At 35.3% G+C, this 15,776-nt stretch overlaps 1 protein-coding gene across 7 annotated transcripts; it reads left to right on the top strand.

Annotated features, from left to right (window-relative positions):
- Positions 1-6,782: 6,782 nt before the first annotated feature.
- On the top strand, positions 6,783-15,776 carry LOC113730922 (uncharacterized). 7 transcript variants are annotated; one of them, XM_072078900.1, is made up of 16 exons: positions 6,784-7,388; positions 8,631-8,725; positions 8,862-8,969; positions 9,366-9,401; positions 9,537-9,647; positions 9,784-9,867; positions 9,948-10,066; positions 10,614-10,715; positions 11,322-11,438; positions 11,522-11,587; positions 11,759-11,825; positions 12,314-12,367; positions 12,892-12,981; positions 15,088-15,114; positions 15,211-15,273; positions 15,420-15,776. In XM_072078900.1, the coding sequence occupies exons 2-16, from the start codon at positions 8,666-8,668 to the stop codon at positions 15,564-15,566; spliced, it is 1,251 nt and encodes a 416-aa protein (XP_071935001.1). In that variant the 5' UTR covers positions 6,784-7,388; positions 8,631-8,665; the 3' UTR covers positions 15,567-15,776. The 7 variants fall into 7 exon arrangements, with proteins under 7 accessions (XP_071935003.1, XP_071935002.1, XP_071935001.1 ...); XM_027255915.2 differs by having other exon boundaries at positions 6,786-7,388; positions 15,211-15,237; XM_072078902.1 differs by lacking the exon at positions 9,366-9,401 and having other exon boundaries at positions 6,783-7,388.

Below are 15,776 nucleotides of genomic sequence, written 5' to 3'. Positions count from 1 at the left end.
TATATACTCCACTTACTATGTACCGTTTCCCAAGGCCGTAACTGCAGCAAATTTGGCTCTTATTCCGACATTTTTTTTTTTTTTTTTTTAACAGGGCCTTGGAACTCCTCCCCCACCTCCACCAGCGATCTCGTACGAAATACATAAACTAGTCGAGAAGATAATGGAAGAAGAAACGAATAAAGTATAATCGTGAGTGGGATCCAAATGTCACTCAATCGTTTTCGTGGGACAAAGAAATTGCACCAGTTGTGTATACGTTATATCCAATGGATTGGCATTAAGAACTTCATTTCCAGTTAGTGGTATGAGCACCACTAGGATTAGCAATTTAAACCACATATGTATTAATCAAGCCAAGCCAACCACTTCTTTCAAAGCACATTACTTCTGGGGCATTATTGATGGACCACAAAAGTTAACCTTGTGTGGGCAGGCATGATGAGCCAGAAGCAGTAGTGATTAGTTCAACTAAGCACATACTTGGTTGCCCTACTTTGGGACGATTGATGGCATGAGACGTAACTCTGACCAGTATTGCAACGCTTCCGATACTTGGCGTATTCATATTTTCATAATGGAGTGATCAGTAGTGGTGCTGGTGGCCGCCATAGGATAATTCAAGAATTTAGTGGTCAATACTCAATGCCAATTAGCGGTGCTAATACATTTGGTATGCCTTCTTGTCAAGGTGGCTGACCTAATACATGGACTGGTTTTGGATTCCAACAACTACTGTGATGAGTTAAGAATGACTCATTGAAACTCACCATTATGCTTCAAAAACTTGGTAGGCAAACAAGGCCTTAATCCCTTATGGATGGACAGCAAAATATATATATATATATATATATATATATATATAATGAGTTTATTTGAAAAAAAAAATGGAAAAATTTTCTCATGACATGTCCCTCTAATGGATACCAGCGGTTGTCGTCGAGTAACAAAGAGTTTGACAGCGTTTAATCAAGATAAATATTATATTCAAATCTTGTAGATAGAGAAAATAAGGTTGGGAGAGTCACCCCAAAAAGGATCCAACAGTACTTTGATTCCAAAATTAGTCGAAATCCAATGCAAGGCCATCCGACGCTAAAGGGTTTACATCCCAAAAAAAAAAAAAACCCCTTCGTGTAGAATTTATACATGTAACGTATATATACGGTCAGCCGAAAACCCCTTCGTGTAGAATTTGCCTAGCAAAAGAAATGCTTAGGTTGGCCTCTTCCCTTGTGCCAACTGGGGATTTTTGTCGGAGTCCATTTGGTCTTTGCCAATTGCTGCAATGTGATCTAAGCGGCCGCATGCAAACAAGCAGCTAAAAAGTATGCCCAAAAGTCACAAGGTTTAACAAGATCACGATCGTAGCTTTCCCCCCCCCCCCCCCCCCCCCCCAAAAATGAAAAAGACCATCATGATCGATCGTACACGCAAGGCTTCGGTCGTAGACGTGGGCATTTCACAGGATTTATGTGGACATCTTGTTCTAAGTATACTTTGGACTTCAAATGCGAGATCTACAGCCATGCGGTCAAGGGCTCTGGTTCCTTCAATCTTTTCAAGTTAATGCCGGTCCAAGAGATCTGTTGCTCACACGATCGACATGATCATCTTTTTTGCGTCGCTCTTAGTGACTTCAGCCTTTTTTTATCTTTCCTAGTTTCCTGCCGTCAATGCTCTGGTCAGACAACCTCTTGTTTTAATGGAAAGAAAAAAAGAAAAAAAATTGTAAAAGGATTAAAGAAAGTGTAACGCAGATAGACGTTTAACAACTCATATATATAGTTTCCCTTGAGTCAATTTTTATCATCATACACATTCTTATTAGTAAAGATACATTGGACGCACATAATGTTTTTTTTTTTATATATAAAGAATAGTACTCTACATAAATTAGTAACAATATCTTTTATGCCCATATATATATATATATATAGGTATTAGAGGGTGTTAAATAATTATTTTATAATTATTGTTGAATTTATCGATCCAAAATTGTTAAAGTAAGTTTTTATGCATCGTCTGGATACATTGTTTTTTTTTTTAGATTAGTAGGTTCATATCATTGTCATATGATATGAATTTAAATTTAAAATTCAAATCATCCACATGTGGTGTACATCCGTAATTACTAGTATAAAAAAATCACCATATTATCAGTACATAAAAAGTTAATCCAAATTGTCAGAGGAGTTATAGCGGTGGCGGAGAATTTGCAAAACCATGCGTCCATTTGGTTACATCTTTTTTGAGTTTTGACTAGTTTTTTTCTCTTTTTTTTTATGTCGTCGATAAGCAAAAACATTAATCTAACACTTGAGATATTAATTAGAGGCAAAAGAAAGCAGAAGACAAATAAGTTGATAGAATTCACTTTGTTTGATTTTTATATTAATACCAAAATCTGATGGGATTTATAATTTTAGGACGTTTAATTGTATACGTACAAGACAACTTATCCGCTGGCTTTGGTCGATTATGATCACAAAGCTAGTAATAACTTCCTTTTGAAATAGGCCCCAGAAATTTAATTCAAATTTAAATAAAAAACATCTCAATCTCATAAATGGTTTGGTACTATCATGATTTGATGAGGAGACCCTGGATTTGGCTTGAAGAGACCTTCTCTGCAATTGGTCGGCAAACCTAATATATAGCCTAATAATGAAAATCATTGATCATACAAGGCCAACCTGATTTTTGGCACATTAACTATTGGTGTATGTGCAAAAACTCCAATGTGCTGTGCCGTGACTGAACAGGCGATGAGCAGCTCATGCATTATCTATTCCTTTCGCGTGCATGATCTAGATTAGCCATTTGCTTTTGAGTTTGATAAGACCTACTACTACTAGTTGATTTCTTGTAAGTTGAATTGTCGATTTCTTTCGATTGAAGTGGAAATGAAGACTAGTTCCATTAAGTGGGAAGATTATTGGAAAGTAACTACGGTTAGTTTCTGCTGAATTAAGTGGATTAACCTAATGGAGCCCCTTGTGCTTTTTACGTTTGCTGTTCATATTGCGTCAGAAGCCTATCATCCAACAATTATTGGTGTAATGGCCCCTAAAAGGTGTTGTTGCTAAAGTTTACTCTAATCAATTTGGGCAGCTACCACTAGAAGCTAAACTCTAAATTTGTTTTATTTAACACAAAAGCTCTTGTTTGGGGTGGGGTTACCGAGTGTGTCTTTCAAATTTTCCAATCTTTTATTGCATAAAAAAAAAAAGAAAAATGTCTTATTTTAGTCGAACCAAAAAAGGTGTATATCTATTTTAAATAAAAACAGAAACCTAACTAAACTTCAGACTATAACAAGAATACGTAAATTATGAATAACGTATTCTTATACGTATTATTTCTAGAAGCAATTTGATAATATAACAACCTTGACGTACTTTTTTCTCCTTTGGTTGAGGAAACAAAAAAAGCTTAATCATTAATGTACCAAACGAAACACTAAGGTCAAATAACACTTTGCCCCCCTCCCCCACACCCCACGGGAACCATAGCGAAGTCCCACTTTGGCCACCTAAACCATCCTCAAAATATATGAAAATTTTACTTTCAAGCTGTCCTAAGTATTATTCACGCTTGCCCACTTCAACCAAAAGGATTAACACTTGGATTTAATAATTAGTAACTTTGTATATTATATATTGAACTGATACGAAAGTTATAGTATAACTATAATACCCCCACCCCCACCCCCACCCCTCCCTTTTTTTTTTTTTTTTTTTGTAAGTGGGGTGTCTCGAATTCAAGATCTCTTACTTACATGCCTCCTCCTATCACTCAACCTATTACTCCTCCCCTCCTTTTATAATACATAAAACTAACAAACTTTACTCCAAAATATTATTGATTAAAAATACCCCATATGTGTGTGTGTATATACCTATATATGTTGATAGTAAAGTGATTGCATATATAGGGTATAGTTATAACCTATATAGCCTAGTCTGATGTGCCATAATATCTTTTGAAATATGTAACAAAACTTTCAAATCTTTAACCTCAAAAAAAAAAAAGAGTTATGTAAAAGTTTAATAAATTTGATATGAATAAAATACGTATACCATTTCTTATTCTTGAAAACATATTTATATCTTTTGGGGTTAATTAAGTAAAAGCATGTAATTGTTATTTTTTATCTTTAAACTTGTATTGAACATTATCTTATAGAAAGTTTATTTTGAAGAACTATTATATATATGATATTTTTTCATCAATAATGTTTTAGTAGAAAGTATGTTAGTTTTAAATATTAAAATTATTTTATAACTTTTTGACTGATTCAATATATTATATAAAGAGTTACTAATTATTAAAGCAAAGTGTATGTTTATTTTAAAGTAAATTTTGTATACACTATCATGGTTGAATGAATAATGCATGAGCAAATTTGGATGAGGCATGAGCAAATTTTTTATTTTAAATTCAAATTTTGCACATGTGTCATATATCTAACCGTGATAGTGTATACACTGATAATATGTATAAGATTAATCCTTATTTTTTTGGTTGAATAGAGGAACAAAGTGTGAATAATACTAAGCACAAAGTTGAGAAAAAAAATTACATGTTTTGAAGGCCTAACATTTACTAAGGTAGGGGCCAAACTGTATACCATTTTTGTTTAGGAGGGCAAAGTGTCATTAACCCTAAAACAAAAAGGCACGTGATAATCACATCGTAAAATATTATTTGCACTCCCATTTTTTGTGATCACATTTCCACTATCATTTTAATCATATAGTATTTATTTATTACACTATATCATAAACCAAATAGTGAGAGTGCACATAGCAAAAAACATAGTACATATAATATTTTCCTATTTACATTCCAGAAACTAGAATTATCACTTGGATCTCGACTTTCCTTCAGGTAATAAAATATTAAAATGAAGTGCACATATTATTTGTCAAACAAAAATATGCTTCAACATATTTGGAATTCAACAAACATGTTAGTGCCTCGAACCCAAAATATCTCCAATGGCTTGAAATTCACTCAAGAACATGACCCCCTCAGTACCTACAAAGCCCTGTTAAGTTGTCACTTTGTGATTCTGAGGTGATCCTTACGCCTCCTGTAAACTAAGGTCCCAAGTCCTAAGATGCGATATTGATAATGAACTCTTTTCTGATTGGTCGTTACCGGCTTCACTCCAACTCCTTGCCTCTAGGATAAAGAAACAGACCCAATTATACTGATCTACGGACGATGGATAAAACGATAGATTTTCAGTCTTTGAAGAGTTCTAAAGAGACACGTACACAAAACCGTAATTACTAGACATGCGTACCAAAACGACTTGCTATAACTATAAACTACTGCAACATAAACATATTTGAGAAGTTTAGTTGTTAGTATCAGTCAAATTCGAAAAGGGTAGGTGGATCTGGTGTTTAATTGTCTTGAAAGGCTTTGAATTTTCGATCCAAGGGCATGTGATATGAATTGCTATTTTTAGGAGTTTTTGTAGAAAAATTTACTATAACGACTAAATGTATGTAAGTTAAAAATGTCATTTTCACAAAAAATATAAATAATTTTTTTTTTTGCAAAAAATCACAATCCAAATAAGAGTACCTCAACTTTGCATGCTTATCCCGGGCAAGCAAAGTAGAAAAAACAATTTGAAAATTAAGCAGAATAGAAAAACCAATCTGAAAATTACATACTAACCAAGTACTAGTAATAACCAAGTGTTATTATTTAAAGATTCCTCATTTTAGAAAAATGAAATCTTAGTTATTTGTGTGAAAAAAAGTAAAGCTACTCAACAGTAATAAGCACTCTTCGGATATCTTGTTTGGATTGCTTCATATTTCCCCAATTTTATTTGCTTACATCATCTTTACAATTTCCAATACACCTTTTTATCTTTCCAATATCTTTTTATCTCACATACGTCACATCACAAAAAGTGCTACAGTAAAAATATCCCAAATAATCCCAAATAACTTACAATCCAAACAGATCCACTAGTTATTATTATTATTTTTTTGTTCCATGAAGAACAAGCTTCTATTATGAAACTGACCGCACGAAAATTAGTACTGAATCACCACCACAATAACCAAAATAAAAAGGGAAATGCACTCATCTTGTTAAACACAGATTTAAAAAATAATTTGGATTGCCATTTTTTTAAGTTTTTCGTAAATATAATATTTAATTATTTTTTATCTTACATATATCAAATCATTACAATACATCTTTCTTTAAAAACATCAAAAAATAGCAATCAAACGGGTTCTAATATACTAATATAGTAGTACAACACTAAATGTACCTGCAAACCACATAGTACTAAACAAAAATTAAGGTTAGATTAGCTACGTGTACCCGTCGGTGGTACATTGTACTATAATATACCACTCGGTATTATAATAATGTATAACAGAGAAAAGTAGTCAAATAAAACGTATGCATTATTATACTATAGTATTATTATCCGTCTATTAAAAAACGTAGATATACATGTTATCCGGGGAAGGGTGCAATTAGGCCAACGGCATGGTGGACCGGTGCCCCTGCCTGTGGCTCTAAATTCTACTGCTAATAAATATTTCGTTTGTATCATAAACACATTTTTCAATTCATTTTTTTAATATTTTTAATTATTTTTTTATCTCGTATATATCATATTATAAAAAATATTATGGTAATTATTTTAAATAATATTTCAAATAATACTCTACCCAAACAGATTAATTAAATGTTTTATGGCCCTTTACTCGTTCGTTTTCTAGTACGACGACCAGTTTTCTTTGCTTACGTCGACAGTAGTAAGATTGAGATCGGAGAGATCCTCGTCGGCGACGAAACACACACACTCACACACTAACGAATGTGCTGACACATAATATTCTCTTTTCTTTTCTTTTTTTGTTTGCTTCTCTTACTGAATACTTCCCGCTTAAAAGGTGGCGATTCCTTCTCCATCCCCTCGTCTTCCTTTTACTCTTTCCTCCTCCCCCTTTTTTCTTCTTCCTTCTCGTTCTTTGTCTATATACTTTAACACCATATTTATTCCCTTTTGTTTAAAATTTTTTTTTGAGGTAGAAAAAAGCCAGTTCTACTTAACTTTAATAGTGAAGCTTAAATTTAGTCATTTTTAAGTCTCTCAATTACAAGTACACTAAAATACACGCACTAGTACGACAGAGTGTTAATCCAGTTGAATTGTTGCAATCTGGCTTTTGCCGGCCATCGGAGGAGGAGGAAGAGGAGGAGCTTCTTCAGTTTTCCAGCTGAAAAAAGTTAAAAAGGGGAGAAGGGATTCACTGACACGGTGGTGCAGAACTAGTCACGTGTGGATCGCGCGTTTTCTCGCTCGACCAATTCCATTCTTCTTCCTTTTTTTTTTAAAGGTATTTATTCGCTATTTTTGTTGGATTATTTTCTTCTGTGATTCATTTTTTCCTTTTTTTCCCCTTTGCCATGGCGTGTTTCTGATATTGGGATGGAAATGTTGATTAAGTTGAGATCCATGGATTAATTTAAGAAGGGGGGGGGGGGAGATTAAAGCTATCTCCTTTTTTAGTTTCTTATCAAGTGGGAAATGAAAGGTTTTATCTCTTTTTAGTGTTTATCTTTTTAATGAAATGTTTTCCATCATCTACTTGGTGCTTCCTTTACTGGACGCTAGCTACAAATGTGTTATATACTGATCACTCAAATTTATTAAACGTCTTCATAGAAAGATGGCTTAATATTGAATTTAAACGCTTCATTTTTGCTGCTTTTGTGCTACGTGTTCATTTTTCTTTTCCCTGCTTAATACTAGTTCCCCCTCCTCCTCCTCCGTGGTAGTAGTATCATCTTATTTTATTAGCCGTGTAGGAGGCAAATAATAAAAGGGCTAATATATATCTTTGTTATTTGAAGGTTTTTTTTTTTTCAATTGAAATAACAAAATTGGAAGTGGTCCGACGAAAGTTGAAAACTTAAGCAATAAAACACAAGATTAAAAACAAGAGAACATAGTCAATTTATTATGTCCCTGCCACGTTTTGATCTTTGAGATCAATACACTTGAACATCCATTTAGGCTGAACAGTTTGGAACATTTTTGCTGCCTCTTGGTAAGTGGTAAAGATAATGCCCGGGGTAATGTATTTCTGCCCTCCCCCCTTTCAAACGTCCATGCGAGCTTGTTGTTCAGCCTGCAGAACAAAGTTGTCTTGCGAACAGTTTGACTAGAATTGCCTCGTGAACATTGAAACACATTGTAGGCTTGGAAAGAAATTTAGATGCAAATTTGGATAATTTTGGGCTCTTTTTGCAGCTTGAATAAATAAAGACATGCAAAGGTAGGGAGGAATAATTAAGGACATTATTCATGTGTTTCTGGTTATTTCTTGAATTGCCATTCCTCCCTTTATGGTTCTTAATTGTTCTAATTTGACTGTAAGCTGTGTTAAAGGGTTTGAGTTTACGTGATATGCCATCTTGCAAATTTGGGCGATTGATTGTTTTGAGAAGTGTAATCGTTTGATGTAGAAGGAGAATGGAATGTCTTTAGCTATTGTAACTGAGTTAAAAGTTGTGCTGTGTTTTTTGGCTTCTATTTTCTTCCATTGATCCTTCAGCTTGATATGCATTTCTTGCAGTTTGTTATGAGATTCTTTAAAAGTAATAGTTGCCTATGAGGGCATCTAAACCATGGTGGTGGCTGCTGAAAAAAAGGCTCGCTATATTTGATGGGGTTGGTTCTATGATCCATACACTTCTGTTCAATTCACCATAAGCTGGGTAGATGTGATTACAGATTACTTGAGCATTGTGCTTTGATGACCATGTAAGAATATCACAAGTTTTAAACTAATGAAGTGGTGATGCAGGGAACATGTGGAGCAAAGATGAAACCACTGCCATTTATGGTAGTTATCTGTACATTAATGTTGTTCGTGGTGTATAGGACCACTAATTATCAGTACCGACAAACAGAGGTATGTAGAGATGTTGGCTTAAATGATTTTAAACCATCACTGCCATAATTCAAAGCAACCACCCACAGCACAAGCATAATTTGGTGGTGCTATAAGCTCGAGGATGAATCTATGTGAACCTAATCATATTGCAATCTCTAAGTCTCTGTTCTGGATAAAAAAATTAATTGAAAATTTTATGTGAATTAAGAGTTGCAATGATCAACTTCTTGCTCTCCTGTTCATTTCAAATTGCATTTTTTGTACCAACCTGGCTGCTAATATTACATACTTTGTTTTGTCGTAAACTGAGTTTTACTTCTATAGAATCTTTACAGCTAAGGACCACCTGTGTTCAGTTTTCATGTTCCCTTTCCTGTGCACTTACTCACTCCCTGTTTCCCCTTTCCTTATCAGATGGAGTCAAGATTAAGGCCTTTTTTTATGCTAAAGGTATAGACTTCGGCATACGTCATGCAATTCTTTTCAGTTGCTTGCACTTGATGGTTGTGTTGCAGCATTGCATTAGCAGTTGGAATTTCCTTGAAGTTTATTAACTTAATGAGATCTGTTTGGTGCTTTTTCTAGGATTCTGGTATACCTACTACGAGTTTGAATGCATTACCTCGTGGCATCATTGAGGCCAGATCGGATCTAGAGTTAAAGCCTCTATGGTCAAGCGATAGTTCAAGAAAAGAGGTAATTATTCTTGAACTATAATTCAGTATTTCCTATTTCTTCTAAATTATGACCGCTTGATTTATCATAAACTGGTCATTATTCATGTGCTTAAGGTAGATCCTCTTTCTATGCTGAACATCCTATATATTTGCAGCTCAATACTCCCAGTTCTCAGTGCTTATTGGCTATTCCAGTTGGTATTAAGCAGAAGCGCAATGTTGATAGAATCGTACAAAAGGTATTACATTTTGTTGGTGCTTGATTCCTAGAAGTTTAAACTCTCTGGATATATTTATTAACTTATGTTTTTGTATTCAGTTTCTTCCAGAGAATTTTACAATTGTTCTTTTCCACTATGATGGCAACGTGGATGGTTGGTGGAACCTTGAATGGAGTAAGAAGGCAATACATATGGTTGCCTTCAACCAAACCAAATGGTGAGGATGCTTATAATGAAGTGTTTCCTAATAGAGCATTGTAGCAAATAAGAGATACAATTGTTCTACCCATTAAGTGCTAGAAATTGTTCAGTGTTAATTGTGGTATTTACTGGACCAAAGATTGTAGTTTTCATGCCAAACCTTGTTGATGATTTATGCCTCCAGTGTTGCCTCAAATAACATCTACGTATCAGTTCAGCGAGACTTGGACCTAGTTGATCATTAAATGGCTTCCTCTGTCCAACTTATTAGCACTATTTATAGTTTGTGCAACCTTGTGGTGTATACAGAAACTTGAACAGGATTAAATCTCTGGATTAAGGGTATAGATAGACTGCCTCTTCCAATCCTGGCGTCGTCGTAGTAGTTGTAGTTGTGGTAGTAGTACTAATAATAAGAAAGAAGCTCTTTTGATCCTGATATTTTGCCGGTTGAACTTTGAATTTCTGATTCCATGGTCTTTTATATAGAATATGTAGCAAAGGAGAATTTGCATAAAAGTTCTTTTTTGTAGTTCTCAGTTAAGCATCTCATGTGATTTCAGGTGGTTTGCAAAGCGCTTCTTACACCCAGCTGTTGTATCTGCTTATGATTACATATTCTTGTGGGATGAAGATCTTGGGGTGGAGCATTTCTGCCCAAGAAGGTACAGTAGTTACTCTCATGCGGTATCTTTTGTGCTTTCTTTGTAGAATGGGCATCCCAAGAGAGGTTTGTGTTTTTCCCCCCTTCCTCTGATCCTGAGAGGAAGAAAACAAAAACAGCCTGCGAGCATCTTTTGTGCTTTCTTTGTAGAATGGGCATCTATCACCTATCTTTTAGGATCACTAGACCCATTTTCCTTTGGTTCTTAAACTCTATTTACTAAAAATTTCCATCACTTTTGTTTGTGGAAACATTTTTAAATGCTTTCCCTCTCTGTCAGTGCCACATATGCTTCTTGCATATAGGGATGAGCAATGCTTAACTCCTCTCCTCTTCCTGTGAACTATGGTCTTGCTTCAGTCTGCATAAGATTCATTTGACTTCTACTTAGATGTTTCTAATTAACTATTTTTGGAGTGAAGACTTCAAATGTGTAATACTGCAAAGTTCGGACTATAGCATTGCAGGGGATGGGAGAATCCATTGTTTTCAAATTTAGGCTGCGCTGTAGTTGTATGATGTTCTTGGTGTTCTTTGAGCAATGCCTGTAACCTATAAAAGAGGTATATCGAGTTGGTTTTTACTTGCATTTCTTTTTTCTTCTTAGATACTTGGAGATTGTAAAGGCAGAAGGACTGGAAATATCTCAGCCAGCTTTAGACCCTAATTCTACCGGTATACATCATAGAATTACAATACGACAGAGATCAAAGAAGTTTCACCGGTGAGTTCAATAATCGCTGTGATATGATGCTAAATTCACCTTGTAGATGCTTTTAAAGGTGCTAATGCTTTAACTTAATGCAGAAGAGTCTATGAAACCAGAGGCAGTACGAAATGTTCGGATGCAAGTGATGGGCCACCATGTGCTGGGTAATTTTTTTAGCTGTCTTCACCAATTGCTATCTTGCAATTAGCCAGTATTCTCACTTGTTTACTAATTTATGAGTACCAATGTGAATTGGTTTATTTGGTATGCTTCTATCAAGAAGGTTTTTACAAATTGTTCAGGTTGAAGTTGAATTAATTGGTTCAATTTTGCAGGTTCGTGGAAGGAATGGCTCCTGTCTTTTCAAGAGCTGCGTGGCATTGTTCCTGGCACCTAATACAGGTGAGATATTTTAAAAAATCCATCTGCTTGGTATAGGTTTTGCTTCAACATATTTTGACACGGTAATTCATAGCTTTGTGGCAGTCTGTCATTGAGAATCTAATGATTTATCTTGGTATGCATGTGAATTATGTTATACTTGTGGCCGTGGCTGTGGCTTTTTGTCCTTTTTTCATGTTGAGAAAAAGAACTAATTCTAATGATTGTTTTAGATTGTGTCCTCCTAATGTTAAGCAATTTATGAGTCTGTGTTTGTCTTGTCAAGGTTCATATAATTCTTTGAGTAATTTGTGTGTTGAAACAGTTGACTAGGAATTTTACTGTGTCTTTTACTTTTTCTTAGGCCTATTTTTATTTTTTCCTGGTTTCCCATTTTGGCTGCTATTGTGAGCAGAGATGGATGATATAAGCCGTTTTTATTAAGCTTTGAAACTTTAGTTTTTTCTTTCGATTTACTAAAGTTTTGCTTCATTGCATTTTTTTTGCAGAGTGATCTTGTTCATGGATGGGGAATGGACATGAAACTGGGATATTGTGCGCAGGTGAGATATTAAATTGGGTTATCCTACAATGTTTTGACGTGATAATGTTATGAACTTCATGTTCCTTTTTATCTATTCATTACATATGCACTGTTATACTAAAAAGAACTTTTGTGTATGTCTATGTAATTTGTAAAAGAATCCAGTTTCTTCTGGACATGAAACCTGCAGAACTTTTTTTACTGTTACTCCCAATTTTTCTTACCTGTTTGGATTGGAAATTATGGCCACTTCTTACAATGTTGAAGTTGGTTTTTTTTGTGTTGCTTCTCTATTGCTGCAAAATTGGATGTGCTGGCTAGTCAAAGTGGCTTGTTTGAGTCTGTCGCTGTAATGCTTAAGTTACAGGATGATGGCATCTTTATGCAAAGTTATCACCAGAGAGAGAGAGTGTGTGTGTGTGTGTTTGTGTGTGTTTGTGTGTGTGTGTGTGAGAGAGAGAGAGAGAGAGAGATCTCCTCTCTGTAATGGGGTTTGGTTGACATGTTTCCTTAGGGATCTGATGACGGTTTGCATTCTTACAGGGTGACCGCACGAAAAATGTGGGAGTGGTTGATAGTGAATACATAGTTCATCAGAGTATACAGACATTGGGAGGGAAATCTGCCAAAAAGGTGATCTACCTATTCACTTCCTTCTCTTTTCTTTTAATGTACGAGGTTGTTATTTCATGGCATGGCTACACATATGCGACCATTTTACATGCTACAGCTCACATCAATACTAAGTCACTAACTTTTCTAATTCTGTTTAGGGGGCAGAAGTTTTGGTCCCTGATAAGCTACTTCATTATTGATATTTCACTTCTTAGATGTTTAAATTGCAGATAATGAAAAGCTTTAAGTTTTCTGTCTTTTTATTTTTCCTTAAAATGTTTAAAATGTTTTTGTTGGATTCTGGTAATTTGGGTTATATGCCTTTAACATTTTGGTTTTGAATCGCAATTAAAGAAATATTTCCTTTTTTTTAATCTATGCAAAAATCACCTTAGAGGCTATCTTGGAGAAATTGACTTCTGGTGAAACCCAGCCGCAACTTCTGTTAAAATTCAGCCTTGTTTAAAAACAGAGAAGTGGATTTTGACCTTAAAAGTTTTATGAAACAAGATAGACTGCAATATCCCTGTGGGGAGAAGAAGAAGAGGGGCACATTGTTTTCCGGATTCCTGATCTTTGATGCTTGGTACTCGTTCCACTGCAAAATCCTCTCTGAATGAATAATATATAGATACTATGTGGCCATTTAAACTTTAAAATCACTTCAGAATTTTACAATGACAAAGTCTTCGCTTGATGTTTCTGGGTCTAGCATGACCTCCATTATTTCCAGGTTCTTTTCTTACCTTTTTGTACCAAATCCCAATTTCAATGACCATTGTTTTATACAGCATTAGCCAAAAAGCTGGATCAGGGTGGTAAAACCTGCACCCATTAGTGCAAGCATATGCAGTAGTTTATCAATCCACCTGTCTTTACAAAGAGTCTGCTGCAATAATGAGTATGACAATAGACAACGGAAGGTTTGAGGTAATGAGACTGGCCAACTATGGTGGAGGAAGAAGGAATAGAATTTGGAAGTAAGGAATGGAGACTCCTAGATAAGTTGATTTCTTTAAAATGGGCTTTGGAAAGTTGATTTTAGAGAAATCGATTTCCACGTTTTGTGGAAAATGAATTAAAAGGACAATATTTTTTGACGTTCTTCTAAAAATGAATTCTTGGTAAATAGCCCCTGAAGATTTGCATACCTGCCCTCAATTATAAAATAGCCAGCCACCATACAGAAAAACAGATACCATCAAAGATCAAATTCCACGAGGCACAAGGCTTTAAGGCTTAGCCTTATAATGACCTAGTGGAATTAAACTGCCTGCGTGTTTTAGGATAATTCTAGTACTTAAGTTTTCACTCGATTATTAAGCCTTTAGTTCGCCACCATCTATCATCAAAGTTGCTGGCTATTTGACTGATTTGCAGTTTCCTTTTTGTATATTGCTACTAACTTCAACAAGTGAAAACACTCTAGCAGTTGCTACTAACTCCAGTAAGTGAACACACTCTTATGGTTGCTGTACAGAGGTGGTTGACTGAATAATTGAAATATGCCTAATATATGAATCCAACTCACACATCTGTGTAGTCGTGGCCTGCATGTGAGGGGACTCTTGTTCAAAACATAGTTTCTCAAAGCACTGTTGGGCTGATTAACCTACCCCCACCTATGTATCTTTGATAAGACAGATAGTTTCAGATGGTTGAGCTAGCAGTTGAAATAGATATAATGTCAATATTAAGTAGCTGCTAAGGATACGAGGGTTCCATTAAATAACTTCTAACGCTTACATAATTTTTGCTTCGTCACGTATTAAGGAAGAGAAATCTTCAATTACATGGGAAACAAAGCTATATAAAGCCAATGGCTGCAAGAAGCCTTATTTCAGAAAAACCAAGGCACTGAACCAAAAGATTACTTTTCCTGATCCTGAAGTTGCTTGTATATGCATTGAAGAATTTTGACATATTGGTAGTGCACCTAGTTTTTGCTCGCAACTCAGTGCTAGGTTTTTGGTCGGGAGGAGCTTACGATTTCAGGTCTTGGATCTGTGCCTGATTTGCTTACCATGTATACTCCTCTGTCTCGGTGCGCTTTTTAACAAGTTGATGACAAGGTAATGATAATAAAACATTGACATCCATTGACAATGTTTGATCTTTGTGCAGACCTCAATTGCTGGAGGGTCAACAAAGGTATAGACTTTATCTTATGGTTGCTTCTTTATCTTGTCCCTCGTTCTTTGTGCTATGCGTCTTGCATTTACACATCGGGTTCTTTTTTTATCTCAGAGGCATGAAGTTGATGTACGATTGGAGGTGAGGCACTGGATCACTGATGTGCTGCTTTCATCAGTTGTATTCCTGTTTCTCTTGAACCTTGTAGATCTGTCTAGAGAAAAAGACCTTAAGATCATACACATTACCATGAAGTGCTTTTCGATAGAATAAAAGATTCATGCCCCCCTAACGCTATCATTCTTCTTTTGCACTTTGTGCAGGTTAGGAGGCAATCAACATCAGAGCTTCAGACATTTGAAGATCGGTGGGAGCGAGCCATTAAAGAGGACAGATACTGGGTGGATCCATATAAAGGAAGCCAAAGAAGGCGGCGGCGATACAGCAGAAGACGGCATCATAAAGCGTAGCCTTAGTTTGTCCGATCACTCAGATTCACACCCTGTAGTTCTTAGTCTCTGCAGGCTATAATGATCATCATCATTAATTCATTATTGTTTCAATAGTGCCATTATTTATTTGTGCCGGTAATTCATTTTTTTTTTTTTACTAATGTTACAAATGACTCCTCACTAATTCCCCTTCCATGTTTAATGCTTCATGAAACGGCCTTTGTGTCA

The sequence above is a fragment of the Coffea arabica genome, chromosome 2e, assembly GCF_036785885.1.
Source record: "Coffea arabica cultivar ET-39 chromosome 2e, Coffea Arabica ET-39 HiFi, whole genome shotgun sequence".
Taxonomy (NCBI): Eukaryota; Viridiplantae; Streptophyta; class Magnoliopsida; order Gentianales; family Rubiaceae; genus Coffea; species Coffea arabica.
Note: the sequence above shows the minus strand (reverse complement) of the source record. Positions and strands in the feature narration are given on the sequence as shown.

Bases quoted from the DNA above. Each gene is read 5' to 3' on its own strand.
- LOC113730922 (XM_072078900.1), top strand. From the start codon at position 8,666: ATGAGGGCATCTAAACCATGGTGGTGGCTGCTGAAAAAAAGGCTCGCT. The intron at 10,067-10,613 runs GTGAGGATGCTT...ATGTGATTTCAG, and splicing joins GCCTTCAACCAAACCAAATG to GTGGTTTGCAAAGCGCTTCT. The intron at 11,826-12,313 runs GTGAGATATTTT...TTTTTTTTGCAG, and splicing joins GTTCCTGGCACCTAATACAG to AGTGATCTTGTTCATGGATG.